The sequence below is a fragment of the Chenopodium album genome, chromosome 5, assembly GCF_948465745.1.
Source record: "Chenopodium album chromosome 5, dcCheAlbu1.1, whole genome shotgun sequence".
Classification (NCBI taxonomy): Eukaryota; Viridiplantae; Streptophyta; class Magnoliopsida; order Caryophyllales; family Amaranthaceae; genus Chenopodium; species Chenopodium album.
This window is the reverse complement of record NC_137838.1, coordinates 96,492-116,671: the sequence shown is the minus strand read 5'-3', so window position 1 is coordinate 116,671 and position 20,180 is coordinate 96,492. Positions and strand designations below refer to the sequence as shown.

The 20,180-nt window shown below is 38.2% G+C and overlaps 2 protein-coding genes across 2 annotated transcripts; one reads left to right on the top strand and one right to left on the bottom strand.

Annotated features, from left to right (window-relative positions):
- Positions 1-1,765: 1,765 nt before the first annotated feature.
- Positions 1,766-9,394, top strand: LOC145629922 (4-hydroxy-tetrahydrodipicolinate reductase 2, chloroplastic-like). Its single transcript, XM_081682163.1, has 9 exons — positions 1,766-1,912; positions 2,030-2,245; positions 3,609-3,846; positions 4,827-4,960; positions 5,060-5,134; positions 5,487-5,588; positions 8,143-8,252; positions 8,344-8,431; positions 9,048-9,394. The coding sequence occupies exons 2-9, from the start codon at positions 2,045-2,047 to the stop codon at positions 9,114-9,116; spliced, it is 1,017 nt and encodes a 338-aa protein (XP_081538289.1). The 5' UTR covers positions 1,766-1,912; positions 2,030-2,044; the 3' UTR covers positions 9,117-9,394.
- A 5,552-nt stretch (positions 9,395-14,946) lies between these two features.
- LOC145631262 (uncharacterized) lies at positions 14,947-19,764 on the bottom strand. Its single transcript, XM_081683348.1, has 3 exons — positions 17,719-19,764; positions 16,560-17,393; positions 14,947-16,338 (listed from the first exon to the last, which is right to left on the bottom strand). Exons 1-3 carry the CDS (start codon positions 19,762-19,764, stop codon positions 14,947-14,949), a joined length of 4,272 nt encoding a protein of 1,423 aa, XP_081539474.1.
- Between the last annotated feature and the right edge of the window lie 416 nt (positions 19,765-20,180).

The window sequence follows — 20,180 nt, the reverse complement described above, 5'->3', positions numbered from 1 at the left end:
TATATGTTGTCATAATTAATGTTCGTGATAGGCTTGAGTTGATGAAATCGGTGCAAATTGTAAACCGGTAAATTGGTCGTTTAGAGGCAAATTGGTGGTTCCACCCATCCAATTGGACTACCGGAGGGTATTAGGGACCATGGTAAACATTTCGGCAATTTTTATTTTCAGACGAAAAAAAGTTAAAAAGTTCCAAAATTAAAGGATAATATCCATGCGTTTTGAGAATTTTTTTAGGTTTTGAGTCCTGGTGTCGAATAGCCTTTAGATTTTAGGGGATTAATCTCGGGGTCATAAATGCCGTTTGGAATCATATATGATCATTATATATTGTCATAAATGTTTGTGGTAGGCTTGAGTTAATGAAATCGGCGCAATTTGTAAACTGATAAATTGGTCGTTTAAAGGAAAATTGGATGGTTCCACCCACCCAATTGGACTCTCGGAGGGTATTATAGATCATGGTAAACATTTTAGCAATTTTTATTTCCGGACAAAAAAAGTCAAAAAAATAAAAAAAAAATTGAAGGCTATATCCACGTTTTTTAAGAATTTTTGGAGTCTTCGGGGCCCGGTGTCGAAAAGTATTGAAATTCTAGGGAATACATATCGGGGTCATATAATGTCGTTTGGAACCATATATAATCATTATTTGTTGTCATAAATGTTCGTGGTAGGCTTGAATTATTGAAATCGGTGTAAGTTGTAAACTGGTAAATTGGTTGTTCAAAGGCAAATCGGATGGTTCCACCCACCCAATTGGACTCCCGGAGGGTATTTGGGACCATAGTAAACATTTCGGCAATTTTTATATGCGGGAGAAAAAAAGTCAAAAAATTCCAAAATTGAAGGCTAATATCCACGTTTTTTGAGAAATTTCGAATGTTTCGGGGCCCGGTGTCGAAAAGCATTGAGATTTTAGGGGATACATCTCAGGGTCAAATAATGCCGTTTGGATCCATATATGATCATTATATGTTGACATAAATTTTCGTGGTAAACTTTTTTTTTTTTTTTTTTTTTTTTGAGGGAAATTTTCGTGGTAAACTTGAGTTAATGAAATCGGTGCAAGTTGTAAACCGGTAAATTGGTCGTTTAAAGACAAATTGGATGGTTCCACTCAGCCAATTGGACTCTCGGAGGGTATTAGGACCATGGTAAACATTTCGGCAATTTTTACTTTCGGGTGGAAAAAGTAAAAAATTTCCAAAATTAAAAGCTAATATCCACGGTTTTTGAGAAATTTTGGAGGTTTTGGACTGTGACTCTCTAGGGTACACTAATGTCATTTTTCATTTATGGCCCATTAAATCCTTATTATAAATGTTTCAAAAAATAAAAATAAAATAAAATATAAATAAATTACAAAATATATTATAATATTATAAAAGACTCCATTTTTAATTGAGCTCGGAATTAGCAAAAAAATAACGTAAGTGTCTCATATTTACAGTTTCCCACAAATCGATATACTTTTGTTACGCAAAACGAGATACTTGCGTTATTTTTTTGCTAGTTCCGAGCTCAATTCGGACCCCTAAAAACTAAAATGGCCCCTAAAACCTTAATCGAAGATTTTTCAACTTGTAAACCGATAAAAAAGTTGAATCGGGCTGCAATTTACAATTTATATGAACTTTTGGGCTGCAATTTGCAAAAAAAATTTTAAATGACTGCAATTTGCAAAATACGAATTTTAAATGACTGCAATTTGTAAATTTTCCATTTAAAATTAACAACTTTCGGTATCCTTTGCAGAAAAAAAAAAAAAAATACTCTCCCAGTGTTTAATCCGTCAAAGTCTCACCATCGGAGAGTTTTTCCTGTCTTACTTTGCTTCTTTACTCACTCTTTCCCCTTGCGCTGTCCCAAAGTTGAATTTTGGGCTTTTTCTTCTTTTCTATTTGCATTTGTAAGAACAAATTAGATTTGGATTTGTTTTTTATCAACCATATATAGTCATTTCTGCTGTATATAATCTTATAAAGAGTGCATTTTTACAAAGGGTTTTTGTTTTTTTTTGGTGCAGATTATTCTTATATAAATGGCATTTGTAGTAAAAGTTCCTGTGAATGTGAGTATTTCTTCACAATGCAAATTTGGTGGATTTTCTGGGAATATAATCAGAAAATCTGGATTTGAGAATGGGCGTAGATCGTTTGTTTCAGCTGTAATGTCAAGTAGCCCTGCTCCTAATGTCCAAAATCTTTCTATCAAGTCCAAAGATGTTGGATTGCCTGTTATGGTATAAACTCTTTACTATTCTCTTGATTCTAAAACTTGTTGTCATGTTGAATTGAATCTTGCTGGAGTTTGTTCATGTCGGAAATCGTTATATTGCTTGAGGAATCAATGGTCATAATCGACGAGTTTCGTGCCCGGAAATGTAAACTTGGTTGTCTATGTTTGATTGATTAGTACAAATTATGCAATGTTTTGTACAGATTTATCAGGACTTGAATTATACGCGTAACACATTTATCTCATTAGCAAAATGGTATATTGTTCGATTCCTTTCTTCTATATACGAGTGACTCATACAGTCATACAATAGCTTATTCAACCTGATCACTGTTGTTTGATTTCCTAGCGTTGCCCTTCTGTTAAATTTATTGGCTGCATGGAAATTTTTATCAAGTCAAAACTAAAATGTTATTGTGTTTGTCACTACTCACTAGTATGTGTCTGTTGCTTCCCCGTGCTTGTTGCTTATATTTGTGCACTCTCTAATAAATTATGAGAGTATGATGAATGAAAGTAAATGCTGATTGAAATTGGCTATATACACAGAATTATCAATGCTTTTCAAGATACATAAGAAGAGGGGTTGGGGAGGGGGGGGGGGGGGGGGGGAGGAGTTACGAGACACGGGGCTGAATTTGGCTGACAATCTTCAACTGTGTCTTACGATTTATTTATTTGTCTTTTTGAAATTTAAGTCTCACCCTTGCTGGAGGTCAATTTATTTGTTTGTTCTATGAAGCTTTCTGATTTATATCTTAGGTGTAAGCTAAGTTCTCTGATTCCACAGCTAGATTGATCTCTATCTTGTTTGGTAATTCTAAATCAATTGGCTAGCATTGATCTGATCCTTTGCTTTATTGGTTTAGTTGGAAATGATCTAAGTGTTTGATGTATAAATCTTCTAGAAGACGTTGGTTGGTTGGTTGATCTTAGGATACAATCATACATTCTCCCATCATACTTATCTGACAATCCTTGTATCTTAGAGGAAGTTGTTAAAGCTATACCAATTCTGATACCTGTCCATTTATGTGTTTTTTACATGGACCTGTGAGGCTGTGACTAACTAGCAGAGTGAAAATGGTCTACTATAAATTATGGAAGGGGCTTTAACTTATTCACATCAAATTATACCTATTAACTATAACAGTTTGTGGTCAGTTACTGATTACAATTTTTGAGCTACTGAAAGAAATCAAAGATATGCTTCAATTTGACAGAAGTTGACAAACCATATAGTCATTATTGCTGTTGTTAGACATGGCATTTCACTTTTAAGTGATTCTGGTTGTAAGAACATCATGTGCTTCTGTTAGGCTGGCTTTTACTTAGAAACTTTGTTCTATGTGATTCTTTGATTATAGGTCAATAGTTGCATGGGAAAAATGGGAAAGGCAGTTATCGAAGCAGCAGCTAATGCTGGACTTCATATTGTTCCTGTATCATTCGGTGCACAGGAGGAGTGTGGGCAGCTTGTCCAAGTGGGAGATAAAGAAATTCAGGTCCACGGTCCTTTAGAAAGAGAAGATATCCTTGCCTCTGTCTATGATGAATATCCTGAGCTGATTGTGGTAGACTATACAGTGCCGACTGCAGTAAATGGTATGGAGAACATATGTAAACTTGTAATTAATGTGGTGCAACTCTTTGATGATTGACACTGTCTAACTTTATCTTGGTAATAGGAAATTAAGAAACCCCATTGTAAGTAATTGGCTGTAAATTAAAGGTTTAGACCTTTAATGTGGATGCGTTTTTGTTGACCAGCATTATTCAATCATTATCTTATGTGCAATACTTCATTTTGTCAGTTCTGTGCTATTAAAATAAAGAGTTTGCCTTTTTTTTCCCTTGCTATATTGCATTTGACTATTTTAATTGATAATTAACTTGTGATCACTGGATTTTTTAAATTTATCAGGTCTCGGCTTGGTCATTTTACAAATACACGGAAATGGAGTTTTTGCTTATCACTGATCCTTTGTGTATTTTTTTTTTCTATGTAACTCTTCGTTATCCAGGAAATATTTTCTGTATTAAGTTTTCAGGGTAGTTTTTTTTTGGGATGGATTTTGGGGTGTATGAGGCCTCTCTCAGTGTTAAGGGGTGAGGCTACATTCCTCCTATCTTATTTGTCTACGATGTTGTCTTAAACAGGCTGGGAAACATTCATCATATTTATCTAAGATGTTATACTAAGCAAGGTCATGAGATTTATTCATTTTTCTCATCATATGTGGATTTGACCTATAAAACTTCAAGCCAAGCTCTCTACTGATGTGCAACAATTTCGTTGGTCAACAGTAAAGCTAGATGGAGAACTACAGAATGCATGATCAATATATATATTAGCCCACCCTAGAATCATAGTACAACTCTGATATAAATGTACCATCAATAAATGTTATGGCCTGATTGTTGAATAATTTTAAGCTAGACTCCAAGTTGCTATGTTTATTTCAAAATTTCAATGTATGGAGGGCTCGTTGATAATTTTATTGTTGGAGAAGTATCCAATCATGCTTTGATATTTGTAATTACCTTCTAGTTTTATTAATCATTTTGGACAATTTGGTATGCAGATAATGCAGAGTTGTATTGCAAAATTGGGGTGCCATTTGTGATTGGAACCACTGGTGGAGACAGGGATAAACTTCGTAAGACTGTGGAGGACTCAAAGAATTATGCTGTTATATCACCACAGATGGGAAAGCAGGTGTTTCATTTATAGTCCTGTATCACAAGCCAGTTTCAAATTATCTATTGCAGTTCTCATCACTGAATATCTACACTTTTGGACTTTTGGCTATTCAAGGTCGTAGCATTTCTTGCAGCAATGGAAATTATGGCTGAGCAATTCCCTGGAGCCTTTTCTGGTTATTCTCTTCAGGTATTTCCTCTCATCATGCTCTCTCTGATGCATACAAAATAGTACCTTATGAGTTGGTTTCAACATATCTGACAAGAAAGTTTCATTAACTGTTTGGATGGAGCAGTCTCCATTTCAATATCATGCGCATGTCTTGGCAAACTCATTTGTGATAGTTTTTAGTACTGTAAGATGAATGTAGATTATACTGATCAATCTGAAAAAAATCATAATCAAGCAGTGTCACATCGCATTTGTATCTGATATATGGTTGAGTGTTGTCTGCCAATTATGAGTTTGATTCTATATCATAATTTTCGGCTCGATGACATGGTTTATTTGCTTAATTATTATTGGGTATGACTGATACCAGGTCATGGAGTCTCATCAAGCCAACAAAAAGGATGCATCTGGGACTGCTAAAGCTGTTATCTCATGCTTTAAGAAACTTGGAGTGGACTTTGATATGGATCAGGTTAGACTCTCTTGTATACAGGGGTTAACTACCGTAGTGAAACCTTAGGATGACTATTTGATTACAGTAGGGTGGTTAGGAAAATTCAAATCCTTTTTTTTGATAATATTATATTACCTTCACATGGAGAAATTAGCATTACTAACCATCCATGATTGTGACTCTTTATGCCTCTTTTTGGAGGTTTAATGGATTTGTTAAATGTTTTGACATACATACATATTCACTTATTTAACCATTCAACCTTGACCTTGTCACCTCTGCTTTACAGTTTTATGGGGGTGCGGGGACTGTTTTGCCTTTTTTTTTTTTTTTTGGGGGGGGGGGGGGAGTGGATGGAATTATTGTGATATTTTACGTTTTGAACTTGGAAGACATAGATGGAGAATGAGAGACAAGTCTATACTGTAGTTTGCTACCTTAAAATTTTTAAATCTCCGTGCTTCTTTGTTAGGTAGGAACACTAGGAGGGAGTTTAATTCTGAATGCTTTTTGTGCCTGATCTTCCCTGAAGCTCTGTCTACCTTGCAATTGCTCATAGATTTATTAATATAAGATGCTTAGAAACTGATAATTTGTGGAAAACCTTTTATTGGTGTTTTCTTCTTGTATTTTTTTGTATATTCTATATTGTTTTCTTCAGCTGTATGATCATTAACTGCCAAATCATAGTAGGGCTATGCTTCAATCAACATATTATTTCTTTTTATTGCAATACTAGTTCTTTGCTTGAGGATATTCACTGTTTTATATATATATATATATATATATATATATATATATATATATATATACACACAGGGGAGGGATCTGGTGAGAATATGTCCATATGTGAGAATTCATACTTATATGAGAACTGATTTAAAATTTAGAACATGTGAGTAAAATTTTAGAACATGCGAGCTAAAATTTAGAACATGTGACTTAAATTAAAATTTTGAACATATGAGTAATAATTTAGAACATTTATGTGAGTAATATGTTTAGAACATCTAATTTAAGAATTAGAACAAGTGATTAAAAATTTATAAAATTTACTTTATGAAATTTTAAACATATGAGTAAAATTTAGACATCTGATTTAAGATTATGAACATGTGAATAAAAATTTAGAACAAATTGATATAGAATATAGAAAGTGTGAGTAAAGAATTTAGAACATACGAGTAAAAAAATAAAACATACGCTTTAAAATCTGGAAGATATAATTGAAAATCTTAAAACACACATTTTAAAATTTTAAACATATAAGTTAAAATTTTTGAACAAGTTATTTAAAATTTATGACATCAAACTTAATTATTTATGGTTTAGAACATGTGAGTACTAAATTAGAATATTTGATTTAATTTAGAACACTTAAAGAAAAGTTTAGAACATCATATTTAAAATTTAGAACATACGAGTAAAAATTTAGAACATAAAGAGTGTTCTCACATAAGAAAAATTCTCACGAGAGCCTTATATATATATATATTTACTAGTTACTTGCCTGAGGCTCGGATATTCACTGAATTTTTTTAATTTTTACTAGTTACTTGCCTGAGGCTCGGATATTCACTAAATATAGAGTATCACTATTGTTGTAGGCCTTGTAGTTAGCTCACAAATTATGAATTTGAAATTGAGTTGGAATCCATATTTTTAGTATGAAATGAACATTTCATTTTATTGATTAATGAATGAAAATTCAAGAGGATATAAAGGATTTTCTAATCTTGGGGTCTGTTCACTTCAGCTTAATTTCAGTTTAGTTCAGCTCCAATTAAATCAGTTCAGCTCTTAATTTCCTTCTCATAAAATATTCATTTCAGCTCATCTTAGTTCAGTTCAGCTCCAATCAGTTCAGTTCAGCTCCAATCAGTTCAGCTCAGCTCAGCTCAATTCACTAAATGTGAATAGGCCCTTAATATACTTCATATAATTAAAACTTTTTTGGTTTGGTGATTTTCTATCTACAACAATAAACTTCAGTTGTATTGATTATGAAATTTAAAGGGTAAAAATCACTAATTTACTATGATGTTATTTTTAATCTTTTCTTATTTATATGTAAAGCAAAGAAAAATATATTATTTATTTAAAGTTGTTGTACTTTATTGTTCTATATTTTGGGTTTTTAGGCTATAGATTTTTTTTTTAAAAATAAATTATCATATTATATATTAAGGCAAAAAAAAGAAAAAAAAATTGGTAGGAACGCGATACATGTACTTATGAGATATTTTTGGTGATTACTCTATTATATAGTATTGATACTAGCTTAGAGGTTTAAGAGTTTGTTATATACACCCGGGTGTACGGTGCACCCATGAGTATTTTGTTTTTATTTTGATGATTGTTTTCATTTAATCATCAAATCAAGAACAAATTAACCTTGTGCTGCACCCGGGTGTATATAAAAAATTTCATAGAGGGTTGGAACTTTCTTAGAGGCACTAACATTATCTGATCTTTCGTCCTTGTGTGATTTGAGTTGCTGTCTTCAACAACTTTATTTGATCATAACGTGATTTTTTTTTTTTCCCTAATCCTTCACTCATATTCTTATCAGATACAACTAATACGGGATCCTGAGTTGCAAGTTGAGATGGTTGGTGTCCCGAAAGAACACGTTTCTGGTCATGCATTCCACATGTACCACTTAACGTCTCCCGACCAAACGTAAATTTACACCTATCTCATCCACCTATTTTAAAGCTATGCTTTATCTGATCTTACTAAAGAGTTTGGAGCTTTTTGATCTCTTCTTTAGGGTATCATTTGAGTTTCAGCATAATGTGTGTGGAAGGTCTATATATGCTGAGGGTACCGTCGATGCTGTGCTTTTCCTGGCGAAGAAGGTAGAGATCTTTTTTTTTTTTATTTGTGATGTTTTAATGGCATAATGTGTTTTTCTTCCGTCCTTGTGATGTTAGAAGAATGCACATTATGTTGAAAGGGAATTTCTCTGTTTTGATGAAAGCTCAACGAGCAAGTGCTTTTTCTTTGGGGAAATCTTTTTGTTGTTAATATTTGGAGTTCTATAGTTTTGGGGAAATCTTTATTCCTTCTTCCGAGTGATTGGGAAGATTGGTTCAGGAGTTGTATAAGGTGTTATTGTTGAATTATGCTACTCCGTATTATGGAGGTGGGGATCAATTACTAGTTTGAATTTTTGGCTCAACGAGCTGTAGGGTAAGTGTTTAGTTATAATGAGGTGTACCTCATATTCAGTGGTGGGCAAGTATGGTACCAGGGACGTTACGGACTATGGAGTATATTATAGATGTGTTAAAATCTAGAACTTTTTCTATTGGCATATCAATTTAAATAATTTTGCTGTGAATTTGTAGTTTCTAAACATATTCCATAATTTTCTGGCATGAAAATAGGTTGCTAACTTGATTTTCTTGAATTTTTGGCTGTAAAAATGCTGCAAAAATCGACGAGGACTGAAAAAAAATGTGGTTCATACAGGTGCAATCCAAGGCTACAAAACAGATCTACAACATGATTGATGTCCTGCGCGAAGGCAACATGCGATGATTTTGTGATACTTGAAGATCGTTCGCAATGCAGTGCAATGGTTCACATTTTCCTAATTTGAATCATGTAGATTGTAGAGCTAGATTGCCTATATATCTTTGTTGCATATCAGGTAGGTATCTTTAGGAAAATCAGAGTCACAAGCTTGAGCAAAGTTTTGTAGTTTAGATTGTTAAATTGGAGGGAGCTCCAATATCTCAATATGGCAAATAGGTTAATATAAAGAACTTTATAAATATTTTATACTACGTAACTTTTAATGTACTATTTTTTTGGGTTGGGTCTTCTTCTTCACCAAATAATTTGCTCTGTTTCTGTATGATCCGATAACCCGAACCTGAGATCCAGATACTTCTATCGGCAAGCTGAGAACCTACACAATGAACAGAAGTCAGCTAACCCCGGGTGATCCGGGGAAAACCACTCCGATGATAAAGTTAGAAAGTGTTTATAAGATGATAAGTAAGAGAGAGAAAGATAGAGAGAGAGTAATTAATGCTTACCATTTAATGAAGCTTACCCTACTATTTATAATAAACCTCATGACAGGTGGCTATAAGGTATGCAAGGCTTTCCTCGCCAAGTGTCAACAAAAAGACTGCCACGTGCCAAGTACTGTAGGGCCCGATATGGCCGATATGTCTGCTTTTTATAGCTTATCAGCCCTTTCCTGGCCGATATCTTTCCTTTTTAGATGATATCATCCATCGTCATATATCATCCCATACAACTAGCCCCCAAGTGAGGACGTTAGATTATTGATCAACGTTCTCACTTTATATCACGCTAGATTTTTACGTTCTTTTCATAGTATAAAATTATGTGATTTATTAATATAGTTGAGTACTATGTTTCTTGCACTCTGTTAAGTGTATCCATTATAATATTCGTTGCAATTTTCGTGGGTGTTTTACAAATGACCTTGTATGCCGATAGGACACAAGGTCTATTTAATAAACTAAATGGGAGCGAAAAACTCCGTTTTCCCCCCAAGTGACCTTGTGTGCCGATAGGACACCAGGTCTACCTAATAAACTAAATGGGAGCGAAAAACTCCGTTTTCCCCCCCAAGTGACCTTGTGTGCCGATAGGACACAAGGTCTACTTAATAAACTTACTGCTAAAACGCTGTCGTTTAGGAGATGAATCGTTTGCTAGGTTTTAAGCGAGAAATATGGTATGGGGTAGGACACGTGTCGCTGATCTATTGACTTACATTTAAATTCCCCAAATTATCCTAACCATTGGATATCTGACCCAAACGTCACATCAGTTTCTTCCTTTTTAAAATTTGCTTTTTATTTTTCACATCCAAAAAACTTTTTTAAAAAGCGAAAAGTCGGTTTAAACAACTGAGACTTCAGGAAAAGGGGCTTCCATCTTCATCTCCTTTGTCGTCATAGCAAGCCAACGCTTATTTGTCTGCTCGTTATTTAGAAGCGCAATTTGAAGTTCTGCACTCTGGGCGAATAGCTTTAAGGTATTTACATAATTTTAATCATAATTTTTATTAGAAAAGAATTTGCATGCTTCATAATTCGACTTTTTATATCTCCCTCTTTTTTTTTAAGTTTAGGATTTTAGATGTCCAATAGTAGTATTGAGGAAGAACTCCCTTCCCTAAGCACTATTAGGCGTCGTCTTATTAGACAATCGTTGGGTAAAGATCTCGGCCGTTCTGGAGGGACTGCTGCTTCCCTGTCTGACAATATTGACGATCCGTTTCAGCCGTTATCTCCAGAAGAGCAAAAGAAAGCCTTTTATCGTCACAAATTACTAACCGACTGTGAGAAGGCTACTCGCCCTGTTAACCCCTGTATTCCGGAGGGTACAGAAATTCTTGATATCGAACCAGTGAACGTCCGTTATCATCTGAGGAGTTTTGACAACACGCGGTTCGACCAATACGGCTCTAACGTTGGGAATATTGGTGTAAATACCACATTTATGCCGAGAATGAAACAAACAAGTTACCAACCCGAGGTCGCGACCAGAGAAGCTGCTGAATCAAGTAAAAAACCTGGGCAAGGTCAGGTGGTAAGTCCTAGCTCTTTTGATTCCGACAGAGAAGAGGGTCCCTCATCTCGGCCTGAAGATCAAACATCTCCCGTTCATGAATCCGCAATAAACTCGGTTGAAGATGACGATAACTCTGACGACGAGAGTAGTGACAATGTCATTGACTTAACCGCAGAAATAATTCAAGAGGAGAGACTGGACGAAGAGTACAACTCTGAGACCGATGACAATAATTTTCGGCAACCTCTTGTCTTGCTGAGGAATAGTAAAGTAGGGAAAGCCATAATAAGCGAGAAATTCCGAAAAACTGCAACAGAGAAAGATTACTGCCGTCGTGCCAAGCGATTTTATAACCTTCCTAACGGCTATGACCTTTATCTTCCAGCCGCAGGATTTTCTGTTCTTGATTGCCCTGCTGGTCATGTTGCCGTTTATGCTAAGCATATTGATTTTGGTTTACGATTTCCTCTTCATCCATTTGTAGCAAAAGTTTTAAAAGCTTGGAATGTCTGCTTAGTTCAGCTAACCCCTCCCACAATTCGTGTTGTAATCGCTCTTGTGTGGGTTTTGTTGTATAGAAATTTTCCCCTAACTCTTAACGCTTTCCAGAAGCTGATGACCCTGAAAAGAGATGGTCAATCTGAGGGTTGGTGGTCTTTGTACACTGCTTCTAGAAAATATACCGTTCACCCTAAGTTATCTAGTTGTAAAGGGTGGCAAGACAAGTTTTTCTTTTTATCTATTCCCGATGATTACCCTATTCGGAGAACTTTTTATCGGCCACATCCTCGATTTGACACTATTCCCGAGAGGGAACTCGGCCGCCATGAACTTAGAGCTGTCAATTACTTTGACATTATTGAATCCCAAGATGATGAAGGTAGACCTCGCCTTGCTCCAAAGGTGTGGGTTCCTAATGTGGGATACATTCTCGGCAATGCCCCATTGTCACATGTTGGTCTGTGCTGGACTGACTGTTATGGTACCAATCCCTTATTTGTAATTATGTTTATGATTTGATTTTGTGCTGTCTTTTATCTTCATAACATCAACTTTATCTTAACCTTAACCCCCCTTTATATGTGCAACAGGTGTTGACAAGCTAGATAATAAGCAGCTTGGATTGTCAGCTGACGGCAAAAGGGTTATTCGGAGGTGTCCTAGAGCTCCTAACCCTAGTTACGACACACTTGCTTCATATTGCAGTCGCGCCTCTCCAGTCAATCCAAAGAGAAAAGTTGAAAAGATGGCTGATGATCAGTCAAAGAAGAGAAAACTGTCCACTTTGAGAAATCGTCGAGGTGGTAATGTTGCAGCAGCGAACACCAGGGTATCTGACACCCAGGCTGAGAAGAAATCCAGGGCAGATGTCAATAAAACCACACACTCCTCTCAGCCTTCCAAGCCTTCTGCTGTCGAAGACAAGACAGTAGTTCAAACCGAACCAATTACCAAAAAGATGACCGAGAGGGTGGAGATTGAAGATCTCACTCGAACTTCCGAATCTCCCCCGCCGCAACCTACCGAGACAACTCTACCAGCTGGTCCAAACATCCCCATTACGGCTGGTGGATCTGATACCAGCATTCCTGGGTTTATTTATCGATCTCAGCAATGGATCGAGCGCCCAAAAGGGAGGTTTCCTGAAGTTGTCCTGAGAGGGTTCTCTGTCCCGCCTGGCCATTCTAGGGATCGATGGCAGCCAAACCTTGACGTGTACCGAAATGAATCTCTATATACCGATGATCCGATGCAAGGTGGTAATCTCGGATATCGGCTGTTATGCAACTTGGCTCCTCCCCTGGACAGACCGGTGGGCGAAATCGGTCCCCTTGCTGTTGTTCATATGCATAATATGATGAAGGTACTCATTTGTTTTATTTAACCACGATACTTTATTTGTATGGGCAAAATTATTATAACTCGGCTACGAGTTTATTATTATTTTTTGTTATTGTTATTTATTATTATTTTTTTTATTTATTTTACTGTATTATGTTCTTATACTGAGACAACTTTTATACGTAGGCAGTCATGTCTGGTACGGAACTGGTTGAGATGTACCGCTACTATCAGGAGCAACATCATCAGTCTTCTGCCAACCAGAATGCCTTACAAACTGCCTTAGACAATGCTGACAAGGCTTTAAATTTGCTGAAAGAGGTCAATAAGAGAGATGACCTGGAGTTGGCGTCTCTGAAGGACAAAGCTGGCAAGGTTGAAGGACTTGAGAAGGAGGTTTTACAGTTGAAGAGCCAAATTGTCGAAAAGAACCTTGCTCTTGAGCGTCTTCCTATACTTGAGAAAGACCTCAGCGATTCTAAGGCAACGATTTAAAATCTTGAAGAGAAGGTTAATAAGATGGAGGCTGACAAGCCAGGTATTCGGCAAAGAGCTGTCGGTCGCTACTTGGCTTCAAAAGAATTTTGCACTCGGTTACAAGATCGCTTTGATGGCGGTTGGACGGCTGCGCAGAGATGTATTGCCCAAGCCGCCGGTTGGAAAAAGGAAGACTGGGCTAAGGTTGAAAAAGCCTTTGATGATGAAGCCTTCAAGATTCCTTCCGGTTTTGAACAACAGGAATTTGCTGAGGAGGATCTTTTCAACGCAGAGCCAAGCGCTGATGAAAGCCTGAAAGATCCTAGCATTTTGGACTCCCCGACGACGTCTGATAATAAACAATCTTGAAGGGGCGGGCAGTCATCACCGACATCTTCTTGTGGGTCTTGTGTTGTTGGACCTTATCGGTCTTAGTTTGAAGTATTTTCTTTTCGTTTTTATCAAACTATTTTTGTATATTAAAGCTGCTTTATCGGCATATGCCCTTTTTGTGGTGGTGCCTGTCGATTGTTCTTGTACTATTTCCAACATTTAATCGTTCTCTTTTAACTTACGCTATTTTTATAACTGCCAACGTTATGTATTACTGATAACTTATGAACTTTATATTATTACTCTACTAGTCTTAACGCCCTTATTTTAACATTATGAGCTCAATATTTTATTCTCATTTTTATATCCATCTCGTCAGTAAGATAAAAGTTGAGACAAAAGATAATTTGAAGCAGGTGCTTATTAAATTAAGCCTTTTCTGTACTTCTTGCTACACTTCTTGCCCCCCTAGTGCATATGCTTGTTGTACAGCCATATGCACTATAATATTTCATGTTACTGATTCAGAGCATAATACCGGTCGCTTGCTGCACTAATTTAGTCAGTCAAGCACCCTCTCGGTTATCATTATCAGAGCTACACCTCTTGTCGGTGTATACTCGATTTGATTTGACCGGAATTATATTTTGAACCAGCAACCTCGTGGGGTAATGACTACAACTGATCAGGTTGCGTTTTTATTACCCTCACGGAAGTGGTTTTTAGCTGTCCGTCCTACTTAACGATGTTTTGTTAAGTAGAGGATGCCTTTTCAATCGATAGAATTTACGGTAAAACACATATGTATTCCCACTGTAATTATTGCCGTTATTGATTCAAAATTTCATTAAACTTATACATAATACTTTTTTAATACTGCAGTATTCCATACATTCTTCAACGGTTTTCCATCTATTGTTTCTAAATAAAACGATCCTTGTATCACCATATCCCTTATTCGGTATGGTCCCTCCCAATTAGCTGTTAACTTTCCATCATCATTTCCTTTCCCTGTGGCCGATGTTCGTCGCAGCACTAGATCTCCCTTATTTAATGGTCGATAAGCGACTCTTTTGTTATAAGCCCTCGACATTCTATCTTTGAAGGCGGCTGATCTGACTACCGCTTTCTCACGTATTTCAGGGAGAAAATCCAACTGTTATCGCAGAAGCAAGTCATTTTGATCCTCACAGTAATGTTGAATTCTGAAAGTTGGCAACCCTACCTCTGCCTGTACTACTGCCTCTGTTCCAAACACTAAGTTGAATGGCGATTCTCCTGTTGCTTCTTTTGCTGTAGTTCTATTTGCCCACAAAATTTCCGGTATCAAATCGGCCCATAAGCCCTTTGCATCCTCTATTTTCTTTTTGATCGCCGCTATTATCTGTTTATTTGCCGATTCTGCTTGCCCGTTCGATTGCGGATGACAGACTGCTGCATATGCAAATTTCACTTTATACATGGATAACAAGTCCTTCACCGGCTTACAGTCAAACTGAGTTCCGTGATAAAAAACCATCGCCATAGGCAACCCAAATCTCGTGAAAATATTTTTCCAGATGAATTTTTTTACTTCCGATGCAGTTATCTTTAACACTGGGTCCGCCTCTATCCATTTTGTAAAATAATCTACTCCTACTATGAGAAATCTCCTTCCACCCGTTGCTGAGGGAAACGGTCCTACTATATCCATTCCCCATTGTGCAAAAGGAACTGGATTAAGTATGGGTGTTAGATCGTTGGACGGCAAATTAATAGCGGGTGCAAATTTTTGACATTTCTTCACATACTTAACGGCGTCTTCATTCATTGTTGGCCAGTAGTATCCCCTTCTCATTGCTTCCCGGGACAACGCTCTTGCATCGAGATGATTCCCGCAGGTGCCCTCGTGTATTTCTTCGATTAATTTTACAGATTCTAGATCCTTTATGCAACTTTGTAATGGCAGCGAAAATCCTCTCTTGTACAGCTGGCCTTGATACATTATGAACCATACACTGTCTTTACGCAATTTTCTTGATTCCTCCCTATTTGGAGGTAGAACTCCGTAGAGTAAGTATGCTAGTATCTTGTCAAACCACTGTGTGCTGTAATCAACACAGCATACTTCCGATTTCTCCTCTATGCTTTTTCGCTGTAAAATTTCAACCATAACCGTTCTTTCAAAGTCATTGAAACTTGAAGATGCCAGTCTTGCCAAAGCATCAGCTTGCACATTCTGTGCTCTTGGTACTAGTCTGATTTCGAAATGTTGCAACTGTGCCGTCAACTGTTTCATTTTTTCAGTATATTTCACCATTGTTGGCTCCCTTGCTTCATATTCTCCTGAATAATGATTGGACACTAATTGAGAATCGGTGACCAAAATTATTCTCTTTGCTTCAGCTGCTATTGATAATTGGATCCCGGCTATGGCCGCCTCATATTCAGCCTCATTATTGGTGGCTTTAAACTTGAATTTGATCGCATACTCAAAAGTTTTCTGATCTGGGGCCGTTATAATTATTCCTGCCCCTGAACCAGTTGACGTTGCAGATCCATCTACTGATACCTGCCACATTGTAAACTAATATTATATGTGCAATATTTCAGTATCTTAAACATTTAATCTTTATATTTATATTTATATGAAAAATTGCAAACATTGTTAACTGCTGAAACCTTTATATTTATACTTATATTCAACATTTAACCTTTATATTAAACATTTAAACATTATATTTAACATTCTACAAAATACATCATAAGCATAGGTTTATTAACCACTGAAACCTGCCAAGTTCCCAGTTCTTCTTCCTCATCATTGTAGGTAGTTTCCACTATGAAGTCCGATAAGGCCTGCGCTTTTATTGACACTCTCGGCTTATAATTTATCTCGTACTCCGATAGCTCTACAGCCCACTTTAGCAATCGACCTGATGTATCCATTTTGTGCAGTGATTTTTCCAGTGGATGGTTTGTCAGGACATCTATTGGATGCGAATCAAAATACGGCCTCAACTTTCTAGCCGCTACGACTACTGCCAATGCCATTTTTTCTATTACCGGGTACCTCCTTTCAGTTACACTCAGAACATGACTGACAAAGTATATCGGCATTTGCATCTTCTTTCTTTCCACTAGCAATACTGCAGCTATCGTCTTTGGTGAAGCCGAAATGTACAATTGTAGCAACTCCCCCTTTTCCGGCCTTGCCACTGTTGGAAGAGACCTTAAATGATTCCTTACCACTTCCAGAGCATCTTTTTGCTCTTTTCCCCACTGAAACGCCTTGTTCTGCCTCAAAGTTACAAAGAACGGGAGTGCCTTGTCAGCTAATTTACTGATAAACCGAGTTAACCCTGCCATCCTTCCAGTTAACCTTTGAATATCCCGGATTGTTTTTGGTTGCTTCATCTCGAGGACTGCACTCACCTTATCAGGATTAGCATCTATACCCCGCTCGCTAACCATAAAGCCCAGAAACTTCCCTAACCGAACACCAAAGACACATTTCTCTGGGTTCAACTTCATCTGATACTTCCGCAATGTCTCAAATGTTTCCTTTAAATCGGCTATGTGATCCTTCTTTTCCTTGCTTTTAACAATTGTGTCGTCCACATACACCTACACATTCCGGCCCTTTTGTTCTTCAAAAATCTTGTCAACTAACTTGTGATATGTTGCCCCAGCATTTTTTAACCCGAACGGCATGGCTTTGTAGTAAAATACCCCTGCATCCGTTATTAAGGCCGTCTTTGGTCTGTCGGCTTTGTGAAGGCTGACCTGATGATACCTCAAAAACGCATCTAAAAAGATGAGCATCTCATGACCAGAAGTGGAATCCACCAGTCTGTCTATCCGGGGCAATGGATAACAATCCTTAGGACATGCCCTATTCAAATCGGTAAAAGTCGACACACATCCGCCACTTTCCCGTCGGCTTTCTAACCATGACAACATTTGCCAACCACTCCGGATATGTGCACGGTTCAATAAAACCAGCCGCTAGGAGCTTGTTAACCTCAGCCTGTATAGCCTCTATCTTCTCAGTAGAGAAGTTACGCCTTTTCTGTCTTATCGGCCTAAACCCTCTATTAACATTTAATTTGTGTTCCATCACCCCTGGGTGTATTCCTGGCAGTTCACTCGCCGAGAAAGCAAAGACATCAACATTTTCGCGTAACAGGCTTATCAGATTGCACCTCATGTCCACATCCATATCAGCTCCAACCCTAACCGTTCTGCTGGAGTCACCCGGCTGCAACTCAACCTGCACCGTTTCTCCTCCCGGTAACGGTCTCGGAGCTGATTCTGGCCTTGTATCAAAGTTCCCCATGGATAAGTCACGTACTGTGGGCTCCAACTCCTTTTTAGGATTACTCGGCACTGATCCACCTCCAACCGGATTTTTCAAAGCAGTTAAATAACACGACTTTGCCATAACTTGCCCCCCATGAACCTTTTCTACGGCTCCTAAATTCGACACATAAGCTATTGTCAAATGGTACGTTGACACAAACGCTTGTACATCATGTATTATCGGTCTGCCGATAATTGCATTATAAGCTGATGGGACATTGATCACCAGAAACTCCGCCATTACATCCCTTGCAGTCAGCCCATCGCCCAATCGCACGGGTAAGACTATGCTTCCTTCTGGTCTCACTGTCGACCCATTAAACCCGATAACTGGGTAAGACACCTGCGTCAGATATTGCCTTCCAATCATCATTTCGTTGAACGCTTTCATGAACAAGATGTTTGCAGAACTGCCCCCGTCCACTAGGACTCTCTTAACATCTGCTCCGTTAATCTTTGCAATGAGTACCAACGGGTCATCATGCGGAAATACGATACCCCTAGCATCTTCTTCCGTGAACACCACGTCTGGGATTGATGCTGGCCGAGGACGATTGTTGGTATCTAGGGCATTGATAATATGTCGGTGCTCAGACAAATGTTTCTTGGCTCCACTGACAGTTCTCCCATGAACTGGCCCTCCAGTTATCACATCTACTCCCCTTCCAGTCGAGAGGGGAGGCATTCCGCCACTTCCCTGTCGGATTACTCCTTGCGACCTCTCAGGCCTTGCCTCCAGCTGCTGCCTTTCTACTTGCCTTGGAGGTGGTTGAGTCCCTCCTGCCCCTAACCGATATTGAGTCAAGTGACCTTTCCTTATCAGCTCTTCAATGTTGTCTTTTAATTGTGTACACTCTTCAGTATAATGACCCACATCCCTGTGAAACATACAGTATTTCTTAGCATCTCTTGGTTTTGCCTTCATCGGAATCGGCCTTGTCCATGCCTCTCTACTCTGATTAACTGAATAAATCGCCGTTCTTGGTGTATTCAAGGGTGTGTACGTACTGTACCGCATTGGCGGTTTTGCAACTCTGAACTCTTGCCGATTTCCCCCTCCCCTTCCTGGGGTCTGAGCTCTCGGCCTACCACTTCCAGACGCCGACCCTTCAAACTGCTGCTGACCCTTTCCAACGGTCACGCTCCTGCTACTTGTTTTCATCAACTCTTCACTCTTGATATAATCATGGGCCTTGTTAAATGCGGCTGCCAGCGTTGAAAAATTCTTTCGCGTAAGATAACGCTTGAATTCAGAGTCATTCAGACCATTCATTAAAGCCATTACTGCTATTTCTTGCTGCAACCTTGGAATTGTGTTTGCCTCGTTATTAAACCGTCTGATATAGTCCCTCAAAGACTCATCTGCCCTTTGCTCCACCGCCATCAATTCCCCTGATGTTCTCTGCCGCACACTGTTACTAACATACTGCCCTATAAACACCTCAGTTAACTTTTCGAAACTATCTACCATTCCATTTTCTAGGTTGTTGAACCAATCGGCTGCAGCCCCAATCAACGTGGTTGGAAAAACTTTGCACCACACAGCATCTGTATTTGTGTAAAGCATCATATGCCCTTCGTAGGACGTTATGAACCTACTTGGGTCTCCTCTTCCATCGTACCTACATGTCGGCATCTTGATTTTTTCCATTGGCTGACTCAAGATGCTCTGCGCAAACGGGGATGCCCTTAATTGTACCACAGTTCGCGGTACCTGCCCCCAACCTGGGAGACCCCCTGCTGATGGGCTCTTGTTATAACCGTACGACTTGATGATTGCCCGTCCGAGTGACGCGGTGTGGTATGCGTCCTTATCGGTGTTTCTTCATGACGGTGTCTTGGCGAACTTGTTGCTCGGTTGAACTGTTCTCCACGATTGGCTAGCGACACCTCTCCTTCTGCCTGAGCCATTTCTGCCTCTTTTCTTTTTTTGCTCATTGCAGTCATTACTCGTGCTGCCACTTGTAATTCTTCTGGCGTGAATTCTGCCATGGGATCTACTGTCGTTCCCCCCTGCCTTTCTGGGGTTAACGGCATGTGGAACTGATTTTC

Coding starts and splice junctions, on each gene's coding strand:
- LOC145629922 (XM_081682163.1), top strand. CDS start 2,045: ATGGCATTTGTAGTAAAAGTTCCTGTGAATGTGAGTATTTCTTCACAA. Junction 3,847..4,826: donor AGTGCCGACTGCAGTAAATG/GTATGGAGAACA, acceptor TTTGGTATGCAG/ATAATGCAGAGTTGTATTGC. Junction 8,432..9,047: donor TGCTTTTCCTGGCGAAGAAG/GTAGAGATCTTT, acceptor TGGTTCATACAG/GTGCAATCCAAGGCTACAAA.
- LOC145631262 (XM_081683348.1), bottom strand. CDS start 19,764: ATGCCGACATGTAGGTACGATGGAAGAGGAGACCCAAGTAGGTTCATA. Junction 17,394..17,718: donor GGTTGGCAAATGTTGTCATG/GTTAGAAAGCCG, acceptor CGGAATGTGTAG/GTGTATGTGGACGACACAAT. Junction 16,339..16,559: donor AAGAACTGGGAACTTGGCAG/GTTTCAGTGGTT, acceptor ACAATGTGGCAG/GTATCAGTAGATGGATCTGC.